The 26,150-nt window shown below is 36.8% G+C and overlaps 3 protein-coding genes across 3 annotated transcripts; 1 reads left to right on the forward strand and 2 right to left on the reverse strand.

Moving 5' to 3' along the window:
- Nucleotides 1-4,885: 4,885 nt before the first annotated feature.
- LOC145889192 (uncharacterized) lies at nt 4,886-8,609 on the reverse strand. The gene is made up of 3 exons (XM_082980094.1): nt 8,388-8,609; nt 8,111-8,179; nt 4,886-7,957 (listed from the first exon to the last, which is right to left on the reverse strand). Exons 1-3 carry the CDS (start codon nt 8,404-8,406, stop codon nt 5,376-5,378), a joined length of 2,670 nt encoding a protein of 889 aa, XP_082836220.1. The 5' UTR covers nt 8,407-8,609; the 3' UTR covers nt 4,886-5,375.
- A 1,503-nt stretch (nt 8,610-10,112) lies between these two features.
- Nucleotides 10,113-12,360, forward strand: LOC145888526 (small ribosomal subunit protein uS15). Its single transcript, XM_082979289.1, has 5 exons — nt 10,113-10,149; nt 10,275-10,323; nt 10,573-10,686; nt 11,032-11,166; nt 12,204-12,360. The coding sequence occupies exons 1-5, from the start codon at nt 10,127-10,129 to the stop codon at nt 12,336-12,338; spliced, it is 456 nt and encodes a 151-aa protein (XP_082835415.1). The 5' UTR covers nt 10,113-10,126; the 3' UTR covers nt 12,339-12,360.
- A 9,758-nt stretch (nt 12,361-22,118) lies between these two features.
- Nucleotides 22,119-25,556, reverse strand: LOC145888970 (tetraspanin-6-like). The gene is made up of 4 exons (XM_082979838.1): nt 25,340-25,556; nt 24,015-24,141; nt 23,434-23,587; nt 22,119-22,720 (listed from the first exon to the last, which is right to left on the reverse strand). Exons 1-4 carry the CDS (start codon nt 25,457-25,459, stop codon nt 22,324-22,326), a joined length of 798 nt encoding a protein of 265 aa, XP_082835964.1. The 5' UTR covers nt 25,460-25,556; the 3' UTR covers nt 22,119-22,323.
- Between the last annotated feature and the right edge of the window lie 594 nt (nt 25,557-26,150).

The raw sequence follows: 26,150 nt of genomic DNA on the forward strand, positions 1-26,150 counted from the left end.
AATATTGCAAAGTCTTCGTGAAAACTAATGTTGAGTAGGCACGCATGAAACGGGGATATCCCGTTTCGCCCGTCCGTGAGGTGGTTTAAGTGTCTACCGATATAGTTCATAGGCTGAAGTTTGTAACGATACCAAAATTATGAAAAAAAAAACATATTCATATTCGGTTATGAATATGATTTGCGTATTATGACATAAGTTGCGAAAACAAGATTCGCTGGCAAAATTTTGAAGCAGAGCATTCTACGCGCTTAAACCTTTCAAACGATATTAAAATATTTGAAAAATTCGATAGGGGAAGTGAAGTGTTACTCATATGTGGATCAAGTTTGGCGAAAACTTTGCAACCCGAACCCGGTGTGTAAAAAAATATGAAGGGTCGCATGGGCGAAGACCCGACATCAAGCTTTCGACACCATGTTGGCAGCAGATCCCGACAGAACAAAATGAGACCAAAAGCCACGATCTGAGAGATCGAAAACTATTAGGAGAGATCACATTATGATCTGTTAGACCGAGAACCAAGATCTGTTTATTTGTGGAAACAGTCGCAAATATATAGGGATACATCAAAGACGAGAGAGAAACAAAGAGATAATTGCTGCGATTACGCGACAAAGGGGACTTAGAAATAGCGCTATAGTTGAAAGACGTTACGCAAGCGAGATAACCAGCGATGGCGTCAGAAAGACGGGTGTAAATGTAAAACAGTAGAAAGCAGTTTCAGAAGACCCAGTTAAAACAAAATATTAAAGTGTTTCGAATCACGACAAGCCGAATCCCCTACATATAGCTTCCCCACCGGACAAGTGTTTTCCGAAAACTAGTTCATGCGCGTGCAGTTAACCAAGTCCTCCACATATAAAGTTGTCTGACATGGCATGCTCTCTGCATCTCGTGAAGTGCGTCGTAAGTATAGATGACTTCATCGTAATGACGATTTTCTTCACGAAGCACGTGAAGTGGGAATTGACGAGCATTGCCAAGGACTTCATCTTTGTTGCTTGGACGTGGATGCGTCGATTTTGCGCCGCGGTTTCGGGGAAAACTTGAGTGGAATAGGCGTAGTGAATCGTCGTAATACTGCTTTGATACGGTTGAAGTATAACTGGAGAAGGCAAAATTTCACGAAAGAGTAAACCGTGCATTAGGATTACAAAAAAGGAAAGTTGGTAATTTTAGGCTAGGTTAGCTATACGCATGTCGGTAACAACTTGCCAAATCACAAAAAAAAAACATACATGGAATATATCAACAGCACAACCTTTGCCGTCTACAGCCCGTTGACCTTGGCTGTGCCAACTGGTCAATCCCTAACTAAAAATAGAGCAAGGACTTGAACCCTATGAGGCAAAAAAAATATAAAAAATGCGGAGGCAGTGAAGAGGTGGCCTTGCCGCAATCACCGTGTAACGACATGCCTCGAGTATCGTGCTTCTCGCGTTCGGAAGGCTTTCTAAAGCATACCCATCGCGGCACTTTGGTCCGCTTTGTTAAGGCATGTAGACATACCTGGCATAAAATTATGTGAGGAAATATAACACGCAGTAAAAAAAATAAGAAACTACCGTTTCGGCGACATGCGTTAACAAACCTATACCTTAAAATTACCTAGAAGGGAAAAGTGGTAAAGTTAAGAAACACATTTTGTGACGAAAAGAAGGAAAAAAAATAGTGGTTTCACATTACAAAACAAACTTCACAGCAGAAGGTATCGCTCTTGATTTGATCTGACTCCAGTATCAGAAGGCGTTGCGTTCGAGATCACTGAGGGCAGCACCAGAAATGAAGGGTCGCATGGGCGAGAACCCAACATCAAACCTTTCGACACCATGTTGGCAGCAGATCCCGACAGAACAAAATGAGACCAAAAGCCTCGATCTGAGAGATCGAAAACTATTAGGAGAGATCACATTATGATCTGTTAGACCGAGAACCAAGATCTGTTTATTTGTGGAAACAGTCGCAAATATATAGGGATACATCAAAGACAAGAGAGAAACAAAGAGATAATTGCTGCGATTACGCGACAAAGGGGACTTAGAAGAAATAGCGCTATAGTTGAAAGACGTAAGCGAGATAACCAGCGATGGCGTCAGAAAGACGGGTGTAAATGTAAAACAGTAGAAAGCAGTTTCAGAAGACCAAGTTAAAACAAAATATTAAAGTGTTTCGAATCACGACAAGCCGAATTCCCTACAAATATCTTCCCCAGAGAAAACGCCAGTTAACATATTTTTGAACGCGGGTTACTCAGCCAACTTACAAGGTAGTGGCATGTTTTTTTACCTTTATATTTCATAGACAGGCTTACCAAAATTATGCAAAAAAAAATATATGAGTATTTGATTATGAATATGATATGCGTTTTGTGACATAAGTTGCGAAAACTATCTCGGCGGCCTGAAATTTTTAGAATATATCATTCTACGCGCCTTTGACAAGATATCAAAATATTTGGAAAATTCGATGGGGAACGTGCAAAATGAAAAAATATCGATTTTTTGATAACTATTTTTATCGTTATGTTCCCCACTTTCAATTTATAACCAAACGAAAGCACGTAAATCAAGCTTTCTAAAAATATTTTGACGAAAAACACAAAAACTTGACCAAAAACACAGAAGGCCGCCGAAGACCCAACGGAATACAGTTAAGCGCATACCCCATTATAAACATGGTTTAGAGGTGGACAACCACATATACTTAATAAATGTTCGTAAATGGTCGCCAGCTGTACTTTTAAAAAAAAAATCTTATACCACCCTACTATCGATTGAAGTCAAACTTTACCTTCCTCAGCCGAGGACCCTATTTTTATTCGTCCATCAACGTAATAATGCAGTAATTCGAGAGAGGTTTCGCTTGGGTTAATTCGGGGTGTTCCAGATTACAAATTACTGGTTAAGTTCCGGTTTGGGTTTCTTTAGTTTAGAAATTACTGGTTCAGGTTCAGCTCCGGTTAACAAACATAAACCGGTTTACAAGGGTTTGGGTTAAGTCCCAGTTCGACTTCAATTGGTTCGAAGATATAGGTTATCCATGGGTGTTACATCTCGCCACTGCTGTAAATATGTTTTCAATGTTGTGTTGTAACTATTCTTACAATCACTTGCTAGGTATTGACGTAAATTGCAACACATTGTATCATAGTTAGGCACAGGACAATATTAAAGACGGAAACAAAGATAATTACTGCGATTAAGTGACAAAGAATTACAACGCAACGAGATGCATTTAGAAGGCGTCAGGAGGAGTGCGACAATTTACAAACAGTTGCCGAATTACAGCTAAAAGTCAGAGTAAAATTGGGTTGTTTTTAGGCTTGTTTTAGAAATTCCTTGTATGGGCGGTTTTGGGCTAGTTTTGACTGGGCGTTGGGCTTTTTCAGAAAAATTTTGTTCGCAACACTACCAGGAAGCGATTTAAAGACCGAAAAAATTTGAATTGTACAAGTCGAATTCCCCATAGTGGTGAAACTAAACTAATTGCCTAATCCAAATATATAGGCTATAGCGTGGCTCTGACAGAGTTGCTTATATGACCAGAAACCGAAAAGAAGAGAGACCGAACAGAAATACGATTGCTTTTTATGATGCTACATCTTATAAAAATTGGAGCATGCTGACCTTTTTTGGGGTTGCAAGAATGTCAAAAAAATTATCCTGGCAAAACGGAAAAGACTTGTATTCGGCTTACTAATTAGAAAAAACAACTTTAAAATGCCTAAAAATGACGACGCCCAATCACTAGGGACAAATCTTGTAAAATAGAACTTCTTTATTTACCACGACGTTGACCTTTTAGGTCTTGTCTTAGAAACAAGAACGCTATGCCAAACCTGAGCTTAAAAATTTAACTTATAGCCTACGCACTGATTACATCAATCTCATTTTTGACCCATAATGCCTATAATCAACTGATACGAACTGCTGCGTGAAAACAATCCACAATTTGTAAATGTTTTGTTATGAGAGATTTGTAATTCATTGAACTGCGTTAATGAAATGCACAAACAGTATAGAGTGTCCACACCTTTCGCTAAAGGTTACAAATTATCGTCGGTTCCGGATTCAATTACATAACACAGAGTATAGGCTTTGGAGAAATAATTATTTTTGTCCCAGGCGATTCGTCGGGCTTTCGAAGTGGCACATCTACAGATGATAGGCTACATCGAACTCATGCCGAACAAAATGTATGCAACAACGCACTCGAAAAATGCTAGTTTTTACGGTTTATTTCAGGAGACAAATTCGCCGACGTAATGCAGTTCGTTTTTTCTACATTCGGAAGATCATGCAGTTCGTTGTGGAAACAAAATTCGTCCAAATCCATCAAGCCGACGCCCCAACAACAACAAAATGCGCACCATTTGGGAACCTCTGAACACGCCCAGGCGAAGTGGGCCTACTTCTGTTGTTCAGTTCAGTGCGACTTGTAGTTTGCAAATGTGCAATTAATCATAGGAGTGGTTGCGTACCACATGAAAAGGGTTTCCACGTACACCTTGTCGTACGAGTACCGCAGGCTGAGAACCAAGATGTTGATGTTAGTGGAAGTCGTCCAATTCCAAACCGCAAATAATTATTTGGGAACTTGTATTTGGAGTCTTTTTCAAAGAGCAGCATTTCACTGGCCGCTTAAAACCTATCACAATCTTACAGCAATAGCGTACCTAGGGGGGTTCCAAGCGATCCGTACCCCCATTCTTTTGTCAAATATGTTTTGTCTGGTTTATCATAATTTTTGTCAAAATCCACGTAAAAACACTTTCTATAACGTCCAACTAAAAAACGACATTACGCTTAAACTTGCCATTGTTACAAAACACGCTGCATTATTACAGAACACATTGTATTGTTACCAAACAAGTGCCATTTTTCGTTAAATCTGAGCCAGAGGCAAAGCAGGACATTACATGCAAAGATAAAACCTATACCATCAATACCAGTATTATATATATAATTTGTTATTCAACGCGCACGATAAATTGTCTCTCAATGTTTGACACACAACCATGCACAATAGGTTTGAAAAAATGCTCAGTTATATGGCAAACAAAAATTCAATGTGATGTGACAATGCAACGCATTGCAATGTGATACTTCTAGCTTGAATATCAACATAAATTTTTTGAAACACAGAAATGACACCAAGGGTTAGAACCACTAGTTTAAACAAATAGTACCAGCATTAAAACCTATAGCACAGTGACATCAACACTGCAAAACACAGCGCAGAACCATGTCAGCAATAACACCTGAAAACAAAATAAAAAAACATGATTCATAAAATATATCAATTTAAAGTCTATGAAATATTAAAAAAAACTCAAATATATGTATTTCATGCTGAAGAAATGCGAAAATATTTTACAGGTCTTGTAAATCTTGGAGAACATTTCTGAGGAAATTTATCAAGCAGAAGCTGATGTTCTCTTCTAAATCAAGGGCATGTCTACACAGTTGTATAGCTACTTCCTTGTCAGACAACAGTCTTCCAGCTACCACACATCTTGCAAAGTTATACATGACCCAGGCTTTATTATTGAGAGATGTTGAAGTATTTCCAATAGACAAAAACTTCTTGAACATATCCAGACCAGATTGGTAGTTACCACAAGCACAGTGGAATTTGCCACAATAGACCAGACTAAACCTTGAAATAGACCATTTTTCAATATTCTGTTCAGCAAGAGTGGAAAGTTGTTGGCAATAATACATTCCCTGGGCCCTTTCCTCTGGATTTTGTCGAAGCCTAATCAGTTTTGCATAAACTCTCACAAGATTTCGGATGACAAAGATTTTTAGATGCACTGTACCCATGGCCTCCTGCAAAAGACCATTTTCATACAAATCTGTTTTCAAAACATTTGTACGGTCTTCCAAAACCTCTTGGCATTTCTTCTTTGCTTGTTCAAGTATATCAAGACGTTCCCTTACACTACTTTTCTGTTTCTGAGATTTAAACAAAATAGGAATGGTTCTACCCCTAATTGAGAGATGCTCAACGAGGAGGCCAAAACCATGTGTTTTTCGGCATTCGAATGCAATGGCATGTGACAGTGAAGAATACCATTCACAGGTGACATAGCTATCCTGCTGTGGCATGTCATTGTACAGAACGATGCGACTTCGGCTGTGCAAAATATTGGCAAGTAGTTCAGCAAAAAATACACTCTGTTGCCTCTGTTCTGGGAGAAATACTCCACTTTCCCTTAAAAGATTCACCAGTTGTAAGTCAAGTGTAGAAGAACCACCCAACCTTTTTTTAAATTCTGTAAACTTTTGCTTATTTTCTGATTTTCTTTCCAGAAACTTGAGTTCTTCTCCATTCCTAAGCTGGGAAACAGCAATCTGGTAATCAGTGACAAACCCTTGTTCGAGTTTATTTCCTGCTTTGTTGCAAAACTTCACAATCTTCTTAGCAGCGTCGTCAACTGCTTCTTCCCCAGGTACAAGAAGATTTCTATTACTAGAATCAACCTGCGCTAAATCTGTCACAATATCCCAAATAATGTCCTTCGCCATTGTAAGGTAATTTTCACACTGTAAATTATAGCTTGCTTTTCGAATTAAAATGCTGCCAAGAACTTCATACAAATGTGATGCAATCATTTTTGACAGGTTGTCACATGAAGAACGAACAAATGTTGTTGCTCTCATCAAAAGAGTTTCCAAATGCATGGAAGCGGCAAGCATGTTTTTATGGATTAAATTCTTGCGCAAATCTTTAGTCATGACACCTGCCAAGACATGGAGCATTTTAACCAATGTTCTTTCATGAAAATCACTTTTCTGAGACACAATTATTCTAAATGCATGCAGAACAACTTCGTGAAAATCAACATATTCTCTATCATCGCAAACTGAGCACAGCTGGTAATCGCACATTGTGGTGATTAACTGTCCGGCATCAGTCTTGTTTCGCAACCTTACATTTTTAACCTTTTCCTCTCGTAGACTTTGGCAGAAATGCTCGATGATAAACTTGGGCATTTGACCATAATGAAGAAACGACAAACAACACAAAACATTCCATAGTAACTTGGTACTTTTATCTGCATCTTCACTTGGACGGAAAGGTAGCGTGATAGCCTGAAAAATGTGAGTGGCTTGATCTCCATATTCAGATATAGTTTCTTCCCCTAAATCAAATGATTCATTTTGATCATCTTCAATCCACTCCAAGTATTCCTGATAAACAAGCATTGATTTTTCGCAGAAACCTTTAGCTGAGCGCAAACCTAGAGGATTTCCACTGAACCTGTTGTATATTTTTTCAGCAGCACCACCTTCATCATCAGTGACTACTTCTCTGTTCAACAGATATGCCACCCCTTCCTCCTTGGTAAAACCAGGCACTGATACTTTATGATAATTATTTAAATTTTTTGATTCTTCCTTACTGAAAAGTACAGATCGGACTCTGGTAGCCAAGTAAACGTGGATTACTGATGACTGGGTGGAATTGATTTTCCTCAGAAAGTCACACATCAACTTTTTACTGTGTATTGGTACATCCTCAATCACAATTAAAATTGGGATTTTGGATTCTTCCAAAGCTACAACTAAAGGAGCAGCAATGTCACTGTCTAGACTTTTTATCACTTCTCCATGTGAACAGCTGGAAGGAAGAAGGAATTTTTTCTGCATTCCTTCAACCAATTCCTTTAATTTTTCTTTCAGGTCATGCATGTTGTCTCCACATTCAATATGCCATTTAACAAAATGGGAGTTTACTCTTTGTAAATTGAATGGAAATTCAGTTGCTAATTTTCGAACTATTTGTGACTTTCCAGTTCCTGGGTAACCATGACAATGAAGAATCAACCTTTCACGCTGTTTACATTTGTCCAAAGTTTCTTTGTAAGTTGCAGTTTCTTTAAAATGTGATACAGGTTGTCTTGCAGCATCAATAGATGATGGTATCTTTTCTGGAGTGAAGCTTGTATCTGTCATGGTTACATATTCAGTATTAAATAACTTGATAGGACTATGACTTATTTGCTTGTGTGTTTAAGATATACGGCATTTATTTAAACAAGAATGTTTATAGTGTGTTTACAATTAAAGAGGGAATATAAATGTCTTAATTTGTGAAATACCTGCTAGCTGATGCACCTCTGAACCAATAAACAATTGTTGAACATTGCCAACATTAACACCAGGGTTTTCTGTGAAAAAATATATATACTTGTTTTAGAAACAATGTTGAAACATAAAAAATATAGGTGCAGCTATATGTATATATGATTGTTACATTGAAAAATAAAATGTTAAATTTCAATACAGTATTAAAATTACCAAGTTATAGTATTTACTTATATTCATCCCTACAACAAGTTATTGTTTTTCAAGGTAAAACATAGTTTATTGCCTTACCATTTCTGTTAGACCCCATTTGTGAAATCAAACACTTGACAAAAAATTCTACACTATAGCAACAAACCTACGACCGAGGGGATTCTAGTTGACAATAAAAGCCAGTTCCAAATTATCAGGATCATGCGAATATGTCTATTCTTTGGTGTACTATTTCAATTCAAATTCATAAAAAAAAATAGCAGGTGGTTGCTTTGTTCACACATAACCGTTAGCGTTTACACAGCTTAATACATTACACAGATTTATATGTGGATCAAGGGCGAAAAGTGTGTCCAAATGTATTGGTGTTTTTTCAATATTAACCACATGGCACTGAACTGATGGCACATGGCAGCGACTACCGGCGCCGGCAAAAAATGACCACAAAGCGGCGCTACAAACAGATAAACTCACCCCGAAATCGATTTGCATTTATTTATTTGTTGTTTGGTTGAAAAAGTATAACTAACTTCGCTTTCTGCATTTATCATCTCCACAGCTGTTATTCGTTCGGAGTGCATGATTATAAAACTATAGTATACTCCCAAGAGCATACTGCGACCATAGACAACTTAACAGTTGTCTATGCTGCGACGAAACAATCTACGAATGTTTTTCAAACTGTGCACTTATCTGTGTCCGATACGCTGTGGAATCATAGAACACTAAAATGTGGTAGAGCGTAATTTAAAGATTTTATTAAACGCAATTACAGAAACGTTAATTTCAGGCTGAAACATGTTAGTCTTGGAATGTAAGACAAATATATTTCGCTTTTGTAAAAGGCATCTTCAGTGTCTATAAAAAAAACAATTAAGAAGTGGGACAAAATGAAAAGGCTCTCCACTACATCACAACACGCCGTGCAAACAATTGTAAACCTGACACGTACAGCTGGTGGAAGCTTTGCGAAACATGGGAAAGACACGAAAATATTAAAAACACGGGAAAGATAAAAAAAAAAGTGTTTGCGTCAAAAAAAGTAAATGCATCATTTACACCGCCGGAAAATTTTTATATATTTGTTGTTCCTGACATAGCCTATTAGCTGTGCCATTTTTTATTGTACCGGATAATGATGAAACCAAAATGAATTGAATTGAATTGAAAATATACCGTAACAAGTTATTATGCCCAGGGTCGTGAGTTCAAACCTCACCAAGAGCTTGATTTTTCAGATTTCGCGCCGACTTGTCGGGGAAAGTGGCTGATCCAACTTGGCTGCAATGCCTTGGCTGCGAAGCCTGTGGAAGTTATTATTAGAGTTCGCTTGATTAACAGATTATGCTCAAATTTTCCATTTTTGACAAATGTGCAGCTTTGTCACTAAACACGTGACATCGCTCGGTATAGACGCAAATGCCTGTAGCCTGGAACCCGTATGGCGTTTACATGTAGTTTCCTCAGTTTAAAAGAAATATTTTTGGCGCAAAACAGACCAAAACTACGCACATATTGTTTTTATGCGTCTCACATTAACCAATCAGTATTTTTACAAAAAAAAGTACAAATTCTAATCCACACCAACGCAAGTTTGGAGGCGGTGGTGGATTAAAATAAAAGTACTTGATAAAAAAAGTAGTTGATGTTTTTTTAGCTGATGCTTATCACCATAAAATACATGTGAAATACATGAATTTATGAAAGCAAACGTTTTTGAACAATCCAGAAAAAACTATTTAGTGGTTGTGGTTGGTAGGATAAAATAACTGAGTGGCAAAAGGCACGATGGAAAATCCTTTTTACAACCGATCATCATGGGGCGCATGCATGCACCTGGGTAAGACCAAAGTTAATGATTTTGTTGATTTAAAACTCGTCTACTTGCTGTAGAATCGTTGCTTTTTGGATGTTGTTTATAGTATAAGTCAGTTTGTGTTGTACTAATTTACTGTGTTTATACAGAAAGGGCCTTTCGAGGTCAGCTCTGCCATATCGCCGAAGTGTACCAACGGTAAGAGTGCCGTGTTATAATAAAAGTTTCCAAATATAGATTACGTGTTTGCGATTTTAACTATTATTGGGAAACATGTAATGCTTCGCCCTTATTTTTTGTCATCCAACAAAAGAAATATCTTTCAAAAAGTGTTTGCTTTTGGGTATATTGGTTTGTGGTTAGTTTGTGTATTGTGTTTACATGTCCCCCTACTTATACGTTAACATCAACCAACAACTATTAATCTCTTGAAATTTATTTTCTCAGTGGCTAAAGCTGTCAAGTGAAGATGTGAAGGAACAAATTTACAAGTTGGCTAAAAAAGGTCTTCGTCCATCCCAGATTGGTGTCATCTTAAGGGATTCTCATGGGGTTGCACAGGTTGGAACTTCAAAACTTGAATAAATCTTGCATAGTTTTGATTACCATTGGCACAAGCGAGCAAAAACTTTGTTTCTGAACAAAATATGACTTGATAACAAACAACAAATTTACAAGTATGTTTGGTGCCAGATTATTTGTCCGGTCAATTGATGTTCGCTGAATAAACTTTCTGTGTTAATGACAAACTTTTAATTGTTGTGATTGTTATTGAGTCATATTTGTTATTGTCAAAATGTTTTGAATTTTGTATGATATTTGTCTGGGCATCCTAATACCACCTGAAGAGGCAGTTGTAGTGCATTGAGACATGTTTTGTACGACAAAGTTTGTTTTTGTTTTTAGGTGAGATTTGTGACTGGCAGTCAAATTCTGCGCATCCTTAAAGCCAAAGGTTTGGCACCAGACTTGCCCGAAGATTTGTATCATCTCATCAAAAAAGCTGTTGCCATGCGTAAACACTTGGAAAGAAATAGAAAGGTGACTGTAACTAAATGCATTGTTTTAAATCTTGCTGAGACATTGGAATATGAACATACATATGTACCAGCTTGTAGTGAATGCTAAGGTATAAAAATATGAACTCGTATAGATATGAACTGAAAATTAGCATATCCAGTTTTTTTGCAAAGCCAGTAAACCTAGTGATGCTGATACAACAGCTGTGATTACCCAGTCAGGACCTGTATAGAAGGGTGACCCTACCTGTCATGCAGTTGTATAAAACACTTTGAAATGATTACAAACATTTCTTGTTGATAAGTTTTACTGAGTCTATATACCAACCAGGCGCAAATTTATGGGTTGTTTATGGTAGTTTTTTGGTCGATCAAATTAATTGCATTTATAGAAAAAATTGTTTTTGCTGTTCCATTATTCACTTGTCAAATCAAACAGGGAAGTCAACTACTATTTAGTACATTCAATCCATATGGTGCATATCTTAATTGTTTGTGTCTCTAGAAACCTTTTTTTTAACAAATAGCTTTGCATCTTGCGTTCTTACACCAAACATGTTTCATTTATGTGTTACATAACAACCAATTATAGTTGGATTCTTGCTTCCCTGCATTGTTCACAACAACAAGAGAACACCCTCACATAATGTGTGTCTCAAAAAGACCTACCTGGAAGATTTTTGCTTGGGACAATAAATCAAAAATAACTTAAATTAACTTATGTATTTTGTCAATTTACTTTTTTTTTACAATGGCCATATTTTCATTGTCCTTTCCATGGTCTCAAATTCCCTTTTCACCATCATGCAGTTTGCTAAAAAAAAGTCTGGCATGTTGTAGTGCTTTTTAAATTCTTAGGTGACAAAATATGATTTTTACTGAAATCCTACTAACAACATCATCCTAGAGTTAAAACAAACGTCTGTAGACAATCCTTCCCGCATTGTACTACATAGTATATTTTGATATGGCTTAGATCGAGCTTGACTGGAATGATATTCTACTTTGAGTATTTTTTCTGTTATGGTGTTTTTGCTAATTTTAACTTTTTATGTTCAGGACACCGATTCCAAGTTTCGTTTGATTTTGGTTGAGAGCAGAATTCATCGCTTGGCGCGATATTACAAATCGAAATCTGTTCTTCCACCAGGTTGGAAATACGAGAGTTCAACGGCATCTGCCCTTGTAGCATAAACTAATAAACAACTTGCAAACATCCTGTGTGCCTTCTTTGAAAATGAAACAGAGAAAAAGATTTGCAAGATTTAATACTTTGAAGTATTGTTTTGAATTTATGAGAGAGAAGTTCGCGAATTCGATAATTTATGTGAGTTTGTCCCAAAAAGGCAAATGTGTTTATGATTTCTAAGAGCAATGTGTGTCACGGATTCAGGACAATTGTGAATCCTGAGCCCAGACGTCATGACGGTTAAGAACCACTGGCTTAGCTGTTTGTGAAGAGCGCAGACCGGATTTAATTTCACACTTCCAGAAAATATTTCAAACATCTAAAATCGCACACTTATGTAGTTGACCGGATGTAGTTCAGGACTTGGCTTTTTGAAGCGAGAACTGCCTTCTACGTTTACGACACACCCAGGATTGGCAATGTTCTTAACTTGACGAAGTCGGCAATTTGATTCAAAACTTATTTCTTAGTAACTTTAAGCGTTCGGGTTTTCGAACTTTTATGCAGAATTGTTTTTGCATCTGTGGTAGTGGAAGTATATTTTTCGCCAGCCTCGAAATAACACGCACATTTTATGATGGGTTAAGGGAAAAAACTCCCATGTTCTGTTTTGTTTTTGACTGCCAACCGCTTTCTAGACGCCAGTGTAACAATATTAGCACAAGAGTTTCAATCCGGGCAGCATTTTGTGTTCCTTTCTCGAAGCGTTTTTGTCTCCAGTAAATTTCTTTGAAGGGACATTCGTAAAGCGAGCACCACATCTTGTAATTGCAGTAAATCCTCGTGCATTTGGATATCTGTAGAATCCATCTTGGTCTTAACCTCGGTAAGTCGCCTTTCCAAGCCATCATAATTCTCCATAATCTATTGGTGAAATAAAAAAAATATGGAATTTAAATAGAACAGAACAATCGTCAAGTTTAAAAAACTTCTCCTACTTTTGCATCGAATCCGGGACCGTTTTGTGACGTCACATTCTGCAAATTTTCCACACCTGTCACAGCTGAAAACAAGCACTTACAGTTAGGCGATCGTACTCCGGTCTGCTCTAACCAGATAACATGCTGGTAACAACATGTATGAGAGTAACACTTTTACAACATAAAATTTCCTGCAAAACTTTTCCAGAGAAACGAGGCAAATTTTTTTTTAGCTTTCATGCGTCTGCTAATCTAAATATGGTGGCGTCTTGAATTAATGGATGGATGTTAATGACCTCTATAATAAAGTCGTCTTTCATGAAATAAAGGAGTGTTAATGAACAAATTACAAGACGGACATAACAGGACGAATGAAGCGATTAAACAAATAAGACCATTCTGAAATCGGTCTCCGCACTTAAAAAGGAGGTCGTGCGGATGAAAATGGAGACCAAAAAAAAGTCACATCCCAGAAATCAAGTTACACAAACATTGTATATCCCACCTTCTTCAATGTCTTGTTTTGTAATTGTTAGTTCTTCCACCACGAAGGACAGAAAGTTTTGAAGTTGATCGATTCGTAAGTTCATGGTTTCCAAACCGTCGTTGTTGGTGTCGTTTATCTCCTGTTTTACATCAACCAGTTGATGTTTCACCTGAAGAAAACAACATGATTAAAATGTTCACGTAAAATGGCATACAACTGCATTTAATTTAAAACTTCACATATATTGTTATAATAAAACCATCAAAAAGATCGTCCCAAAAACGCAAAAATACCATCTTGAAGAAAAACAGTGTAAATATTTTAGAATTCAATTTAAGGGAGAATTTTCATGACAAAGTTCAATGAGCTTTTGGTGGTTTATGTAATCCGCGGCTTGTTAGTTATTACATCAAAATGTAGAAATTAAATACCGTTGTAACGTGCTTTACAAAGCGAGCTATCGACTTTTCGTTGTCGTCTAAACGATCGCTCACATTGGTCACAATTTCCTCCATTGCATCCAATCTGCTTGCACAATATTAAATCAACATATAACATAGCGTTTACGTGAAGGCTAATTATTTGTTTTGTTACCAAATTACTTGAAGAGAAAATAGTTTATGTGAACATTGGAAAATTAGGACGATAGTGGAAAGGTCAAGTAAAGTTTAAACCAAGTCACAGTTTTCCATAATCTGTCAGAGTCAAAGAGTGTTGGATCGAAGTTGCTACGTTTCACTGCAGAATTGTATACTAGACAGCGATTTTTATTTACCTGCTGTTCATGTCGTACCCTGCGTATTGGTTTTTATCTCCTTGTTGATTTACCTGCTGTTAAACATAATCGTTTAAATTCCCCCCTAAAAAAACATTTTTATGGACAATTTGTGTTACCTTGATGATTTTGTTGGGTGGTAATTGTGTGTAAGCATTAACATGTTCACCCTTAAGTTTTGCTATTTCGACGGCGTCAGTGCCATTTTCGACAATTTCCAAATATCCTGCAGCGCTATTACAACATTTTTGATGAGTTACATTAAAGTGGTGAACATCCTTCTGAAGCAACGAATATTTGGTCTCCAGAATTTCAATATGTTGCTGCTGGGTTTGCGAGTTTGAAACCGCCCCGAATAAGTCCTGAGTAATATTGTCTGTTTTCAACCTCCAAGATTGATTGGCTTGTCTAAGAAGTGAGCGCAATAGGTTTTGGTCTGTGATCAGCGATTCGAATTTGTTTGCGAATTCATTCAATGTAACATTGTTTGCCTTTTCCAAGTTTTTGAAATTTTTAAACCGAAGTAGCTCAGATGCATTGGCATTATCTTCCAACTGACTGACACGCTCAGCCAACAAATAGGAATGGTCAAAGGCCAAGGTTGAAATGTTGTGTAATGATTTCACCGTTGAATATATAGTTTCATTCATAAGATTTTGCCCATCTGTCAGCGCGTCGATATCTTGTGATGTTTCCTTTGCCAGTTTCGCGGTTTCCTTTTGGCAAATTTTCACCAATACTTGATTTTTAGTGGATTGTTGCTGAATTCGCTCAAATTCTTTTGCAGAATTTAGTACAAAGGATTTTAAACCTTCCATTTCAGCTTTGGACAAAAAGTCGTTTGTGTTTTGAAGGTTGGATGAGTCGTTCGTCATCAAATAAACATCTCTCAACAACGAACCAACCACAAGAACTTTTTCTGACACCAGATTTATCTTATTTTCGTTCTTCCTCAAATCTTCCTTAATTTCACCAATTGCAAGAGAGTTGCTGATGTTCGCGTTTTGCAATCTTTCCAGTTGATTTGTCAACATCTCATTTTCCAACAGAGCGGACTTGTTTCTTGTTTCCATCATGTTTTCGATACTTTCCTCAATCTTCTGCAGCGTGTTTTTAATGTTTATGTCTTCGTCTTGCAAAATTTTTGCTGTATCTTCAAAACTTTGACTTCTTGCCCAAAGCTTGCTTATGCTTCCAGTTATATTTTTAAATTTGTGTTCAAACACTGTATTGGATTCGATGAGATGTGCAAGGCGATTTTGGATCTCAGATATTCGTGATTCTAGGAGCAGATTTTCTTGTGATGTTATATTTGCTGATCTTTCGTCGGGAAACCCTTTTTCAGTGCGAGTAAAATTATTTGAAGAAACTTCTTTGTGACGAGATGCGTTTTCCGTTGTAGTTTTGACTTCACCATCAACTCGAACATCAACTTCAGGAGTGATTTTGTTAACTTTTTCTTGCTGAATTTTGTTTTCAGTTTCTGTTTCTGTAACTTTCAACTTTGGAGAGACCTCATGATTTCGGTCAACCCAATCCTGGCAGTTTTCAACCGATGAAATGCATTTCTCGTATTCCATCTGCGCCTTTTCAAGGTTTTTTAGTCTTGTTTGTAAATTTCCAAAACCTTTGCGAGCTTTGTTTACAGCTTTTTTCATAACAGCTTCCTTCTCGTGGTCTCGAGTTGGTTTGTAGACAAATTCTTCTTCCGCGTAAGTGGGATTGTGGGACTTCATGTTTCGCAGAATGTTTTCAACGTCGGAAAGGCGAGATGATAAGTTTTTGAAATTTTGAAATAACGAACTTGTTATATTCGTAATCTCTGGCACATCTCTGTGTGTCTGTCCCACAGTATTATTAACTACCAGTTTACGAAATGTATCATTCACAATATTCCTAATATCAACCTTCAGTCGTACAATTTCGTTCCTCGTTGCGTTGGTGTCAGTTTCTGCTCTTGAAATACGATTTGTCACATCGTCAAATATTTCAAACAGTTGATGTGTTTGGTTAAAATATTCTTTCAGTTCGTTTATTTTGTTCGCGTTAAGTTTTTCTTCCAAGTTTGTCACCTTTTCTTTCCAATATTTTCGGTCAATTAGTTCGATGTTAAGAACGCACGTTTGGTTGTTGACAATTTTGTCCAATTCTTTAAATTTTCGTGTATGTTGGTCTGCAGCCGTTTTTAATTCGTGCAAGTCTTCTGTAGCATTTTGAATCTCAAGTCGGCTTTTAATTTCATTCAACTTTTCAAAAACACGTTTAAGCTTAAATTTCGTATCTATCACATTTTCCTGGAAGGCAATTGTTGCATTTTTGTCTTCAATAATATTTCCACTCATTTCTTTTAGACTTTTATCAATTGTAGCATTGAGCTGATTTTTCAGCATCAATACTTCTGCCTTCAGTGTTTCCTGAATCTTCAAACTTGTCCAGTTTTGAATCAGGTCTTCAAATGTGGTAATGTGATCTCGCATGCTAGAATTTAAACTTGTTTCAAGCTCACCAATTTGCAGCTTACAGCTTTCTTGCACTGTTGCAATATTCGAGTCGGTTTCTTGTCGGTGTCCAAATATTTTTTCTTGCAAGTTGGAAAAGTCTGATATGATTTTGTTGATGTTATCACGTTGTTCCCTTAAACCAAATGTTAAATTCTGTATTTCAGTTTTTCGTTCTTCGGCGGTATTTAAAATGTTGTTTTGTTGAGCTTGAAATTCAAAATTCGTATTTTTGTGCTCCAGTGCAATTAACTGCTGCTGAAAAACATCAAGTTTATTCTCAAAAATACTGAAACTTCTGCAGTTTATTTCCAGCTCTGATAATCTGGTATGGAGATCACTAAAATTGACTTTTATATGTTCACGCAGTTTTGTTTCAATCTCTTGTTGAATGCTGGACGATTGATTACAAGTTGTTGTAATTACGTCTTTGAAACTTGAGAAATCGTCACTCAGTCGATCTACTTTGAGGTTGTTGAGATCAGAAAAAGTTCTTAGCTGATTAATAAATTTCATGGTTGAGTTGTTTTCGTTGTCAATATTTTCTATTTTCTTATTTACAATAGCAACAAAGTTTGTGTGTTTTTCTTCGAGCTCCATAACCTTTTCATGAACTTTGAACACACCTGAAATACTGGATTTTTCTGCATTTAATTTCTTTATTTCAATACTTAACATTTCAGATTTGTTTTCTAAGTTGGAAATTTTTTCTGATGTAAGTTTTAGTCGGGTATTGATTTCATCATTATTTCTGACTATGTCGTTGAAAATATCCTTCTGTCTATTTAACTGAAGATTCACAGCTTCCCTTGCATTATTTGTCTGTTTCCTTTCTTCAGAAATTCTTTTCATTGCATCGGAATATCTTGCAGATATCCTCGATACTTTCCCATCTAAATCCTCACTGGTTTGGTATAAATGTTTTAATTTATCTGATAACTGCAGCTTCACCGAAGAGCAGTTTAGCTTGAGTATTTCCATCGTGTTTGAAATGTTGAGAAGTGATCTATGCATAGAGTTTTGCAACTTTAAAAATTCTTTTTTGCTGTCGGAATTTTCCAAAACGGATTGTTGCAACTCTCTCTCGTTATGCGCAACTTTTTTCTGAAAAACATTCTGAAACTTCAAGAATTTCTTGTGCTGCGATTTCAGCGATGATTCCAAATCAATCTGTGTGTGATTTAGTTTTGTCAGAAATGATTCCAAATTATCTATTTTCGCGGATACAAAAGAATGCATCCGCTCTTGAACCGTTGCCGTGTCTTGTTTCAACTTAGTGTTGTTCAACATGAGAACGTTTACTTTTTCTTTGACATCTGCCAATTCGTTATCGCACTGTCTGTTTGCAGTTTTTGTTTGTTTTTTGAACTCATGGAACTGTTCTTGCAAAAATGTCACATTTCCGCCCAAAGTTGATCTTAGTTTTTTCAAAAAACTGTGGATTTCGGAAATTTGCAAATCTGCTAAATTACTTTGATCGCCAAACGATTTCGTAGCTGCTTCAATATCTCTGGTAATTTTGTTTCGAAACAAAATTGTTTCCGTTTTTGTTTTATTGTTGGTCGTCTCCTGGCCTTCAAACCTTCAAAGATGGCAGAAAACATTTAACAAAACAAAGAAATGAAATGAAGATCTAGCCTACTTGCGACTGAAATCCATGAGTCGATGTGTAATTGCCCAGAATGTGTTATTGATCTCCATTTCAAGTTGAGATTTAATTAGAGTTTTGTCGATTCTATGTTTGCTTTTTAATTTCTCCAGCTTGCTTTCAACATCTGCGAGACCTGATTCCAAAATCTCCGTTTTGTTTGAAAAACTTTTTATTTGCAGTTCATTCTAAAATATAAAAACCGTTGGTACTAAAAATTGCATATGGACGTTTGATTACTTGTCTGTTTCGAAAATAAAAATCTTCTATGTAGTTTTTCGCTTCATTAGTGGTGGAAGTGTTTGTAAGAGCGGCCAGTAACAAAATTCCGACTTTCTTTACAAATTTCACTTCTTTTTCAACCTCGAACAAATCGCTTTCATCCCTGAACACAAACATCGTGAAGGTAATTGTTCTTAAAGCCTATTTATTTGCCGCAATTTTGAATTGAATTTCATTTTCTAAGAATATTTTGTTGCAATTTTAAAAACTGAGATGAAGTGTTTATGTTAAAGTGTCATATATAATACAGGTCGTTATAATAAACGCATGTTAAACCACACATCTTCGTGATTCTATATGTGTCTTGGAGCGCTTATTTGTTGTGCAGGAAGATCAACAAACTGGTGAGAAAACTGCTCTCAGGTACATAACCTTGGAAATGTTTTCTGTAATTCAGAAGCTTGAGCTACACTTTCAAAAATCCGATCAAACTTTGGGGGAAATTGCATTTCGATCGAATTGGGTGGATTTGATGATTTAATTAATGCTGAAACTGAAAATAATAAAATTAATTCCTGGCGCATAAACATTCGACTTTGAGGCAAAATATAGCTACCTGCTAAAGCGATGGCAAACAAACTAATTAGAATAGAAGCAACTGATAGAAATAATATCCATTTAGTTGCAGCATTCCATATGTGTGACAAAAAATCTGCAATAAAATTAAACTTTGTTACAGACGAAAATTACACAACAGTCAATTGAATAAATAGTAAACGACTTCTTGGAAATTGTGTAAATGTAATGTAATTAAAACATATAAAAATGCATTTAAATCAGGTAAATACACCCTTACCATATTTTCCGTCTTCGTCAAATCTTACCGACGGTTTCTCTGTTTTCTCGTTGTGAGGTTGATTTACAGCCACATTCGCTTCGAAATCATATTTTTGAATGTTTTTGTCACGCACAAGGCTTGGAATGCTTGTTGTATTATTGCACATATTTCTATTGTAACCCGGGTACAAAAGGTTGTTTAAAGGAACTGCAGATTCCATAGGATTTTGTAAAGCTCTCAACGCTGCATCGTTGTTTAAGAGTGGCTCTACTTTGCTTCTTCGTGGCGTTTGTTTACGTTTCTGTCGTTCGTATTTCGACGCAACTTGCTTTTCACGCTTTGAGTATTTTTTATGTTTCTTCTCACGTTCTTTTAGTGGTAGTTTCTTGGAATCCATTTTTTCCACGACATTTTTGTCATCAGTATCACAGCTTGTGGACCGACTTAGAGAAATTTTGTTTGTCTTTTGATTACATGTGGAGGGTTAAAAGCTACTTTTGCATAGGACCAAATTGGTCTAGGCCAGTGATTCCCAACCTTTTTGTGGTTGCGTACCACTTAAAGGTAAAACAATTTCGACGCGTACCACCTTGCTGAGTAAGCTAGGGGATGCTGAAGTAACAAACATTTTGAAATCACTAACGATTTTTTAAATTCAAACTATATCTGCAAATTATTGAAAGGCGCTCGCATACTACCTGGAATGCCTTTGCGTACCATTAGTGCACTAGTGCGCGCACCACCGGTTGGTAAACACTGTTCTAGGCCAAAAACAGTTTAGTGGTGGTAAATTGCAGTCAAGCGTGTTTCGTTAAATCATCGGCCATTATATTACATTTATGCTCTGTAAATATGACAAACAGCGGAATGTTGAAAACAAATTTACCGACAAGAGGTCGATAAAACCCTACTACATACCTTGTGTAACCATTCTCGTCGTTGCCTTTTCTTGTTTTCGAAGAGTTGCGTTTTGAATTTTTGGACTTTGAAAGGACTTTCGGTCTTCTTTTTTTCTCTGCAAGCGTAATCAACATTTCGTTGTAGCAAACAAATATAGTAAACAGCAGAATCCAGGTTGTTTGACTGGCACTGTAGTATAGCTCAATAAACCAGAAAAATTTACAACTTTGTATTTATAAATTATCCTCTTTCACTCATTTGACAAAGATTTTCTAGTTTTCAGAGCTGGTGCATAAATAACAAAATAATACTTTCGTAAGCGTATTTCAGAAACGATATCGTGATACAGTAAAATGTATACATGCCCTATAAATCCAAATTCCTGCCACTTCATTGACATAAAAGCAAAAACTGCATGCTACTTTTGATGAAATTTGAGCAGGTTTCACAAAACATCAATTGTTTTGCCGCGTTTAAATCAAATCCACATAGTAACTAGTAATGCAGTGTATAGATTTGGCGTTAAGTCAAACATTATCTCATAGAACAGTATATATGAGGAAGCCGAAACGTCAACTCAAAAAAAGCGTTTCTGTCTGTGTGTATATGCTATACACATGTTTATACGTAGTTTAAGTCATTGGTTCATTAAAATCTTGTTTTTATGATCAAACTTAGCATAAAAATTAAGGAAAGTTTCCAAACCTGATGGTGAAAAGGTTTGCTGTCGTTGAAAACGATCAATTTTCGATCTTCTTGAAACTTTATCTGATTCCATGATAATTCCGTCCACGTACAATCTTCATCAGTTATTATTTCAGGCCGTTCAGAATATTCAGTTATCAAGTTCATCACAACACAAACGCACTTGAAAGTCAATTACCGCCCGCTTATCACCAACGATGAGCACTTCACAACAAGTGTGGTGCGTATTGCGACCATATCGACTTAATCGCGCCTACGATAAAATTCCTCTTCTCATGAAAATTACAAACAATACCCATTATATTAAAGCGTTTGACGCTTTATGATAATTTAACTGCATTGTTATCTTCTGTGTGATATTATATAGACGTAGTTTTATTGCTATTAAGATGAAACCTCATCATTGTTTTTTGTGGGTTGCTATGGGAACAATAAGTGTCACCAATGAGAAATGGACATGAATGGGGAACACAAGGGCAAAACCTTATCTTAGTGATGATATCGAAACTGTAATCACCGTTAGCTGTGGCGCGTGTTATAAGTTAGTGTTTTGCACAAAAACTGGTACGGGATACACAGGATGTCATCTAACATACCTACACTGAAGCTAATATAACCTTCTCTTCGTGTCAGCGTACAACTTGAAATCACATTTAGGATTTTAGTGACCTCACGGTTACTGTATTATCTCGTAATTTTCTCACGGTTACTGTATAGTTCAGTTGTTTAAACTTTTTACATTGCTTTCGACCAAACGCACGCTCTCTTCATTTATCCAAATAGTACAATAAAAAGATTTTTCTTTAACTGGTTGTGTTTAAGGCATGCAAGGCGGCAATGTTCTTTGCAAACTTTGAAAAGTACGATAAGTGTATATGAACAAAGCAACACACATTATGGTAAGACTTCGGCGTTCATAGAAGGTAAACATGCAACAAGCAACTTGTTCTTTAAGAACAGCGTAAAAAAATACATTGTAGTCATGGAAACACAAATATTAGTAATGCCTTCTGGACACTTTGATTTCACGTAGTTTTCTGTAAATACAAAGTGAAATCAGAATGCCGACAATCTGCATCGCCGCCATTCCAAACGCGATCCCTATCAAGTAATGTAGAGTTTGTCCCTCGTTGCCAAACAGAACCGGAATGCAGCCTTCCTGATACACAAACTGCAATTCGCTTTCCTCCCCACAAAAGCAAACATTTCCAGTCGTGCTTGTTCCATTTTCTGCTGCGCTTGCTTTACAGCAGCTAGGTGGCACTGTGGAGCTGTTGTTAGGTGAAGCTGCGTCACATTGACGCGCGAGACTGGGTGAAGAAAACCAATCGGCGTAACTGTTCACTCCGCAGCAACCAAGTTCAAACTGAGCTTTGTCGATTGCATTCTGTACTCTGTTAAAATGACAAACTGTTTCAGTTTAACATTCCTAAAACAAAACTAGATAGCAATATTTTAAATAATTTTCTTTTGTTTAAATAAAGTTTTAAATGTAGGCTTTGATGTACGAGGGGCAAAATAGGATATACTTTAGATATAAATTTATTATGAAATTAAACAACATGCAGGTTTATAGACGTCACTTGTTTTCCACAATTTATTAAAAGTTTCATAAGAGTACCACCTTATGATGTTGATGTCACGTTTTATTGCCATTAACGTTTTTTGGGGAGGGCAATATTGCAATTATATTAGAAATTTACCGTTTGTTCTCTTTTTGTACAAGTTTTCCTTGTCTTAGCCACATTTCATTAAACCTTGCACTGTTATTTGTTTGGTGCAAATAATGCGTTGTACAATAAAAAGCTTTCAAAGTTCCGCTTCAACATTTCGGCAGCAATGGCTCTTATAAGCTATGCGAATAAAAGTGGAGTATACCAGATCAATTGATTAAAATTGGCGTTCAACAAGCTTTCATAAACATATTAAGTTCGTTAAATAAATTGTTACTGATGCTGCCAGGCATATTTTATTGCTGAATACTGCCCTTCTGGCAAACTTTATTGTATTTACGTTTCTCAACGTTTCGGCTGCTATGCAACAGCTTTCATCAGGAGGTAAGAATGTAAGTCTAACAAAGTGGACACATATTAAGTTCGTTACTTACGCTGGATTGTAGTTACTAATCGCGTTTTCTAAACCTTTGGTGAACGAATCTCGAATTCTATTCATGAATACGATTGCTGCAATTCCTCCAGCCAGCTCGGCGATGAAAACAACTCCAAGCAGCAAGCAATAGCAGTTGGTCATACACTTGTTGTCTAAACACACCAACAAATTAAAACATGATAGATGGCAATCCATGGCGTCGATGTATGCCCTCGGGTCTCGAGCAGCAAAACCCTTTGCCCTCAAAACCCACCAAGCTAAATTATTGATAAATTTTCTACAATCTTTCAGACGATGATACCTCATTACAACACAAAGGAAGTCAGGTTTGTGCAATTGCTAAACATTCTTTGTTTTTCTGACTGAATGTACCCCTAATTTGTCTTCTTATGTACTGTTGCATATAATGTGAAAAAAAGTAATAATTTTTTGTTGTACAACATTTTACTGGCACTGTTATTTCAAGCATGGCAATAACTTGTCAAGTTCTGGATCGAGGGAGTGTAGCGGGAATAATGTGTAGACAAGTCGTAAAATATTACAACCTTTCTCATAAACAAGGTTTTACATCGAGATTACTTTTAAAGGCGGACAGAAAACCAAATAGTCCAGACAGAATGACAACTCCTCCTATTCCACAGAGTACTGCCGGTGTCATTCCAATGCTAATATCCGGAGACAGATCGGCATAATGTTTCAATGCCATCTGTAACAGCAGGAAATTGAAATGTTAATGTTTATCGTCCGTAAGCTTGAGAATTGCTTAGTTTCTATTTGATCGAAATCGAAGGTAAATCTATGTGACATATTATTTGTGTTTTTTTGGAATTAAATAAGGAATTAATATCAAAATGAAATCGTATTTTTGCTTACAACATTTACACGCTCACGAAACGCATTGATACGGAAGAACAAATAACGCTTCACAATTGCAGTGTGTATTGGTTTACTATGCAAATAGATCTGCTGACCCATTCAAACTAATCAAGGTGTTTTCTTCCACCTGTATTTTGGGCGAACGTAAAATACCTATATAGTTGGGCTAGATATTACAGGATGTCGCATCCATAGCGTTTTAGATTTTGCAATATCGTTAATTGCTTGTTCGTAATAATTTACCAAATACAAAACGCAGTTTTGAATTTACCGATGACCGCAGCATTTTTGTTTTTAAGACGAAGTAAACGTATCTGTTTATTTCTTAGCTTAAGTTGACTCGTGTGGTTTTTTGAGTGTTTCGTCGACCCGCGTCTCACAATGTCGATTTGTTGATACTGACACCGTATACGTGTCCGCAGGGTATTCTAATGGAAATCTGATCACAGCCTGGCTTTTCACCACGCTTTACACAATTCAGTTCCTCTTATTTAGCCTCTAAAGCCACGATTCACAAAGCAAGGGGTAATTGGTAGCGGATTTGGAAAATTAGACCTTAGGCTGACTGACGTATCATCACTTTCTGTGAAAGTTGGCAAGGCCATTCACAGCAACGAACAAGATTACATATTGTGAAAGCCAATGTTGTTTCGTATTATTTCTATCCTTGCCACCACGATTGATGTCCATCTGCCCATGCCACACGAAATGCATAAGACCACTATTTTCCCTTTTTTTGAATGACGTAATTCTCATCACGCAACAAGCTCTGTTTCGTCACAAACGGACAGTGCGCTGAGGATAAAACTACTGTGTCCTAGGTTGGGAAAATACTAGGAGAAAAAATACCTTAAATAAATAAACAGAGACCGAAATAATTTCTCCCGTAATTACCAAGTTTCGCGGCAAGGCAATTTTCGACACACAAAAACGTTCTTCAAACAGTTATTACCAGTTTAAATAAACATTGCATAGCATGTTAACACAGTACCTCCGACAATTTAAAAGACAGGAAAGATGCCACTTACCCATGCATAAATTCCAGTTGCCAAAAAGATTACACCACTGATCAAGAAGAATACGGTAAAAATCAACAGCAGGATCTTTAGCCATGATAGAACCCTGTACGCTCTAGCAGATGACGACATTTGGACAATATTAAAGTTTGCGCAGCACCTTCAAAAACTTACAATACAAACGACATTACGCTAAACGGTTTTGCTGGAAAGAAACCCGACTTGCGTAGACAGGGCGGAGATCGGTTCCGCATGACTGGCCGCCAGGTAGGCGGTCGAGCTATTCCAGCAAAACAACCTGATCTGATCTCGACGTTTGCTAAACGGCGCAAGCGTGTAGCAAAACCAATCGGTGGATTGCGATCTTCAGATACCTTTTGATACTTTTAGTAGTTTTAGTTTGCAAACAATGAATATTTTAATGTAGGAACCCACTTTGCATCCTTTCGACAAACAATTCCAGTGTTTACGACAATTGCGTTTGAAATTTGACGATATTTTAACCCGATCTGTACACAGTGCACACTGGTTTGATCTGCCAGGCCTCATTTATGACTTGTTTCTCGGCAAAAAACGGCAGAGAGCTGTTGCAAAATGCGGTCAGAGGTCTGCCGAAACACTTGCGTTCAGTAGAATGAAGTCAAAAGAACCACAAAACCTATGGCATACATTATGTCGCCCTAAGATCCATTATTGTGTGAACGTAACTTGTCCAGGCAAACAAATAGATTGGATGATATCTTGGTTTAATAAATCTTAATGTTTAAATATGGATTTTCAAACTCTGTTTGGAAATATTTCAAGGTACCTTAAAACCCAACGG

Source organism: Ascidia mentula, chromosome 2 (assembly GCF_947561715.1).
Source record: "Ascidia mentula chromosome 2, kaAscMent1.1, whole genome shotgun sequence".
Lineage (NCBI taxonomy): Eukaryota > Metazoa > Chordata > Ascidiacea > Phlebobranchia > Ascidiidae > Ascidia > Ascidia mentula.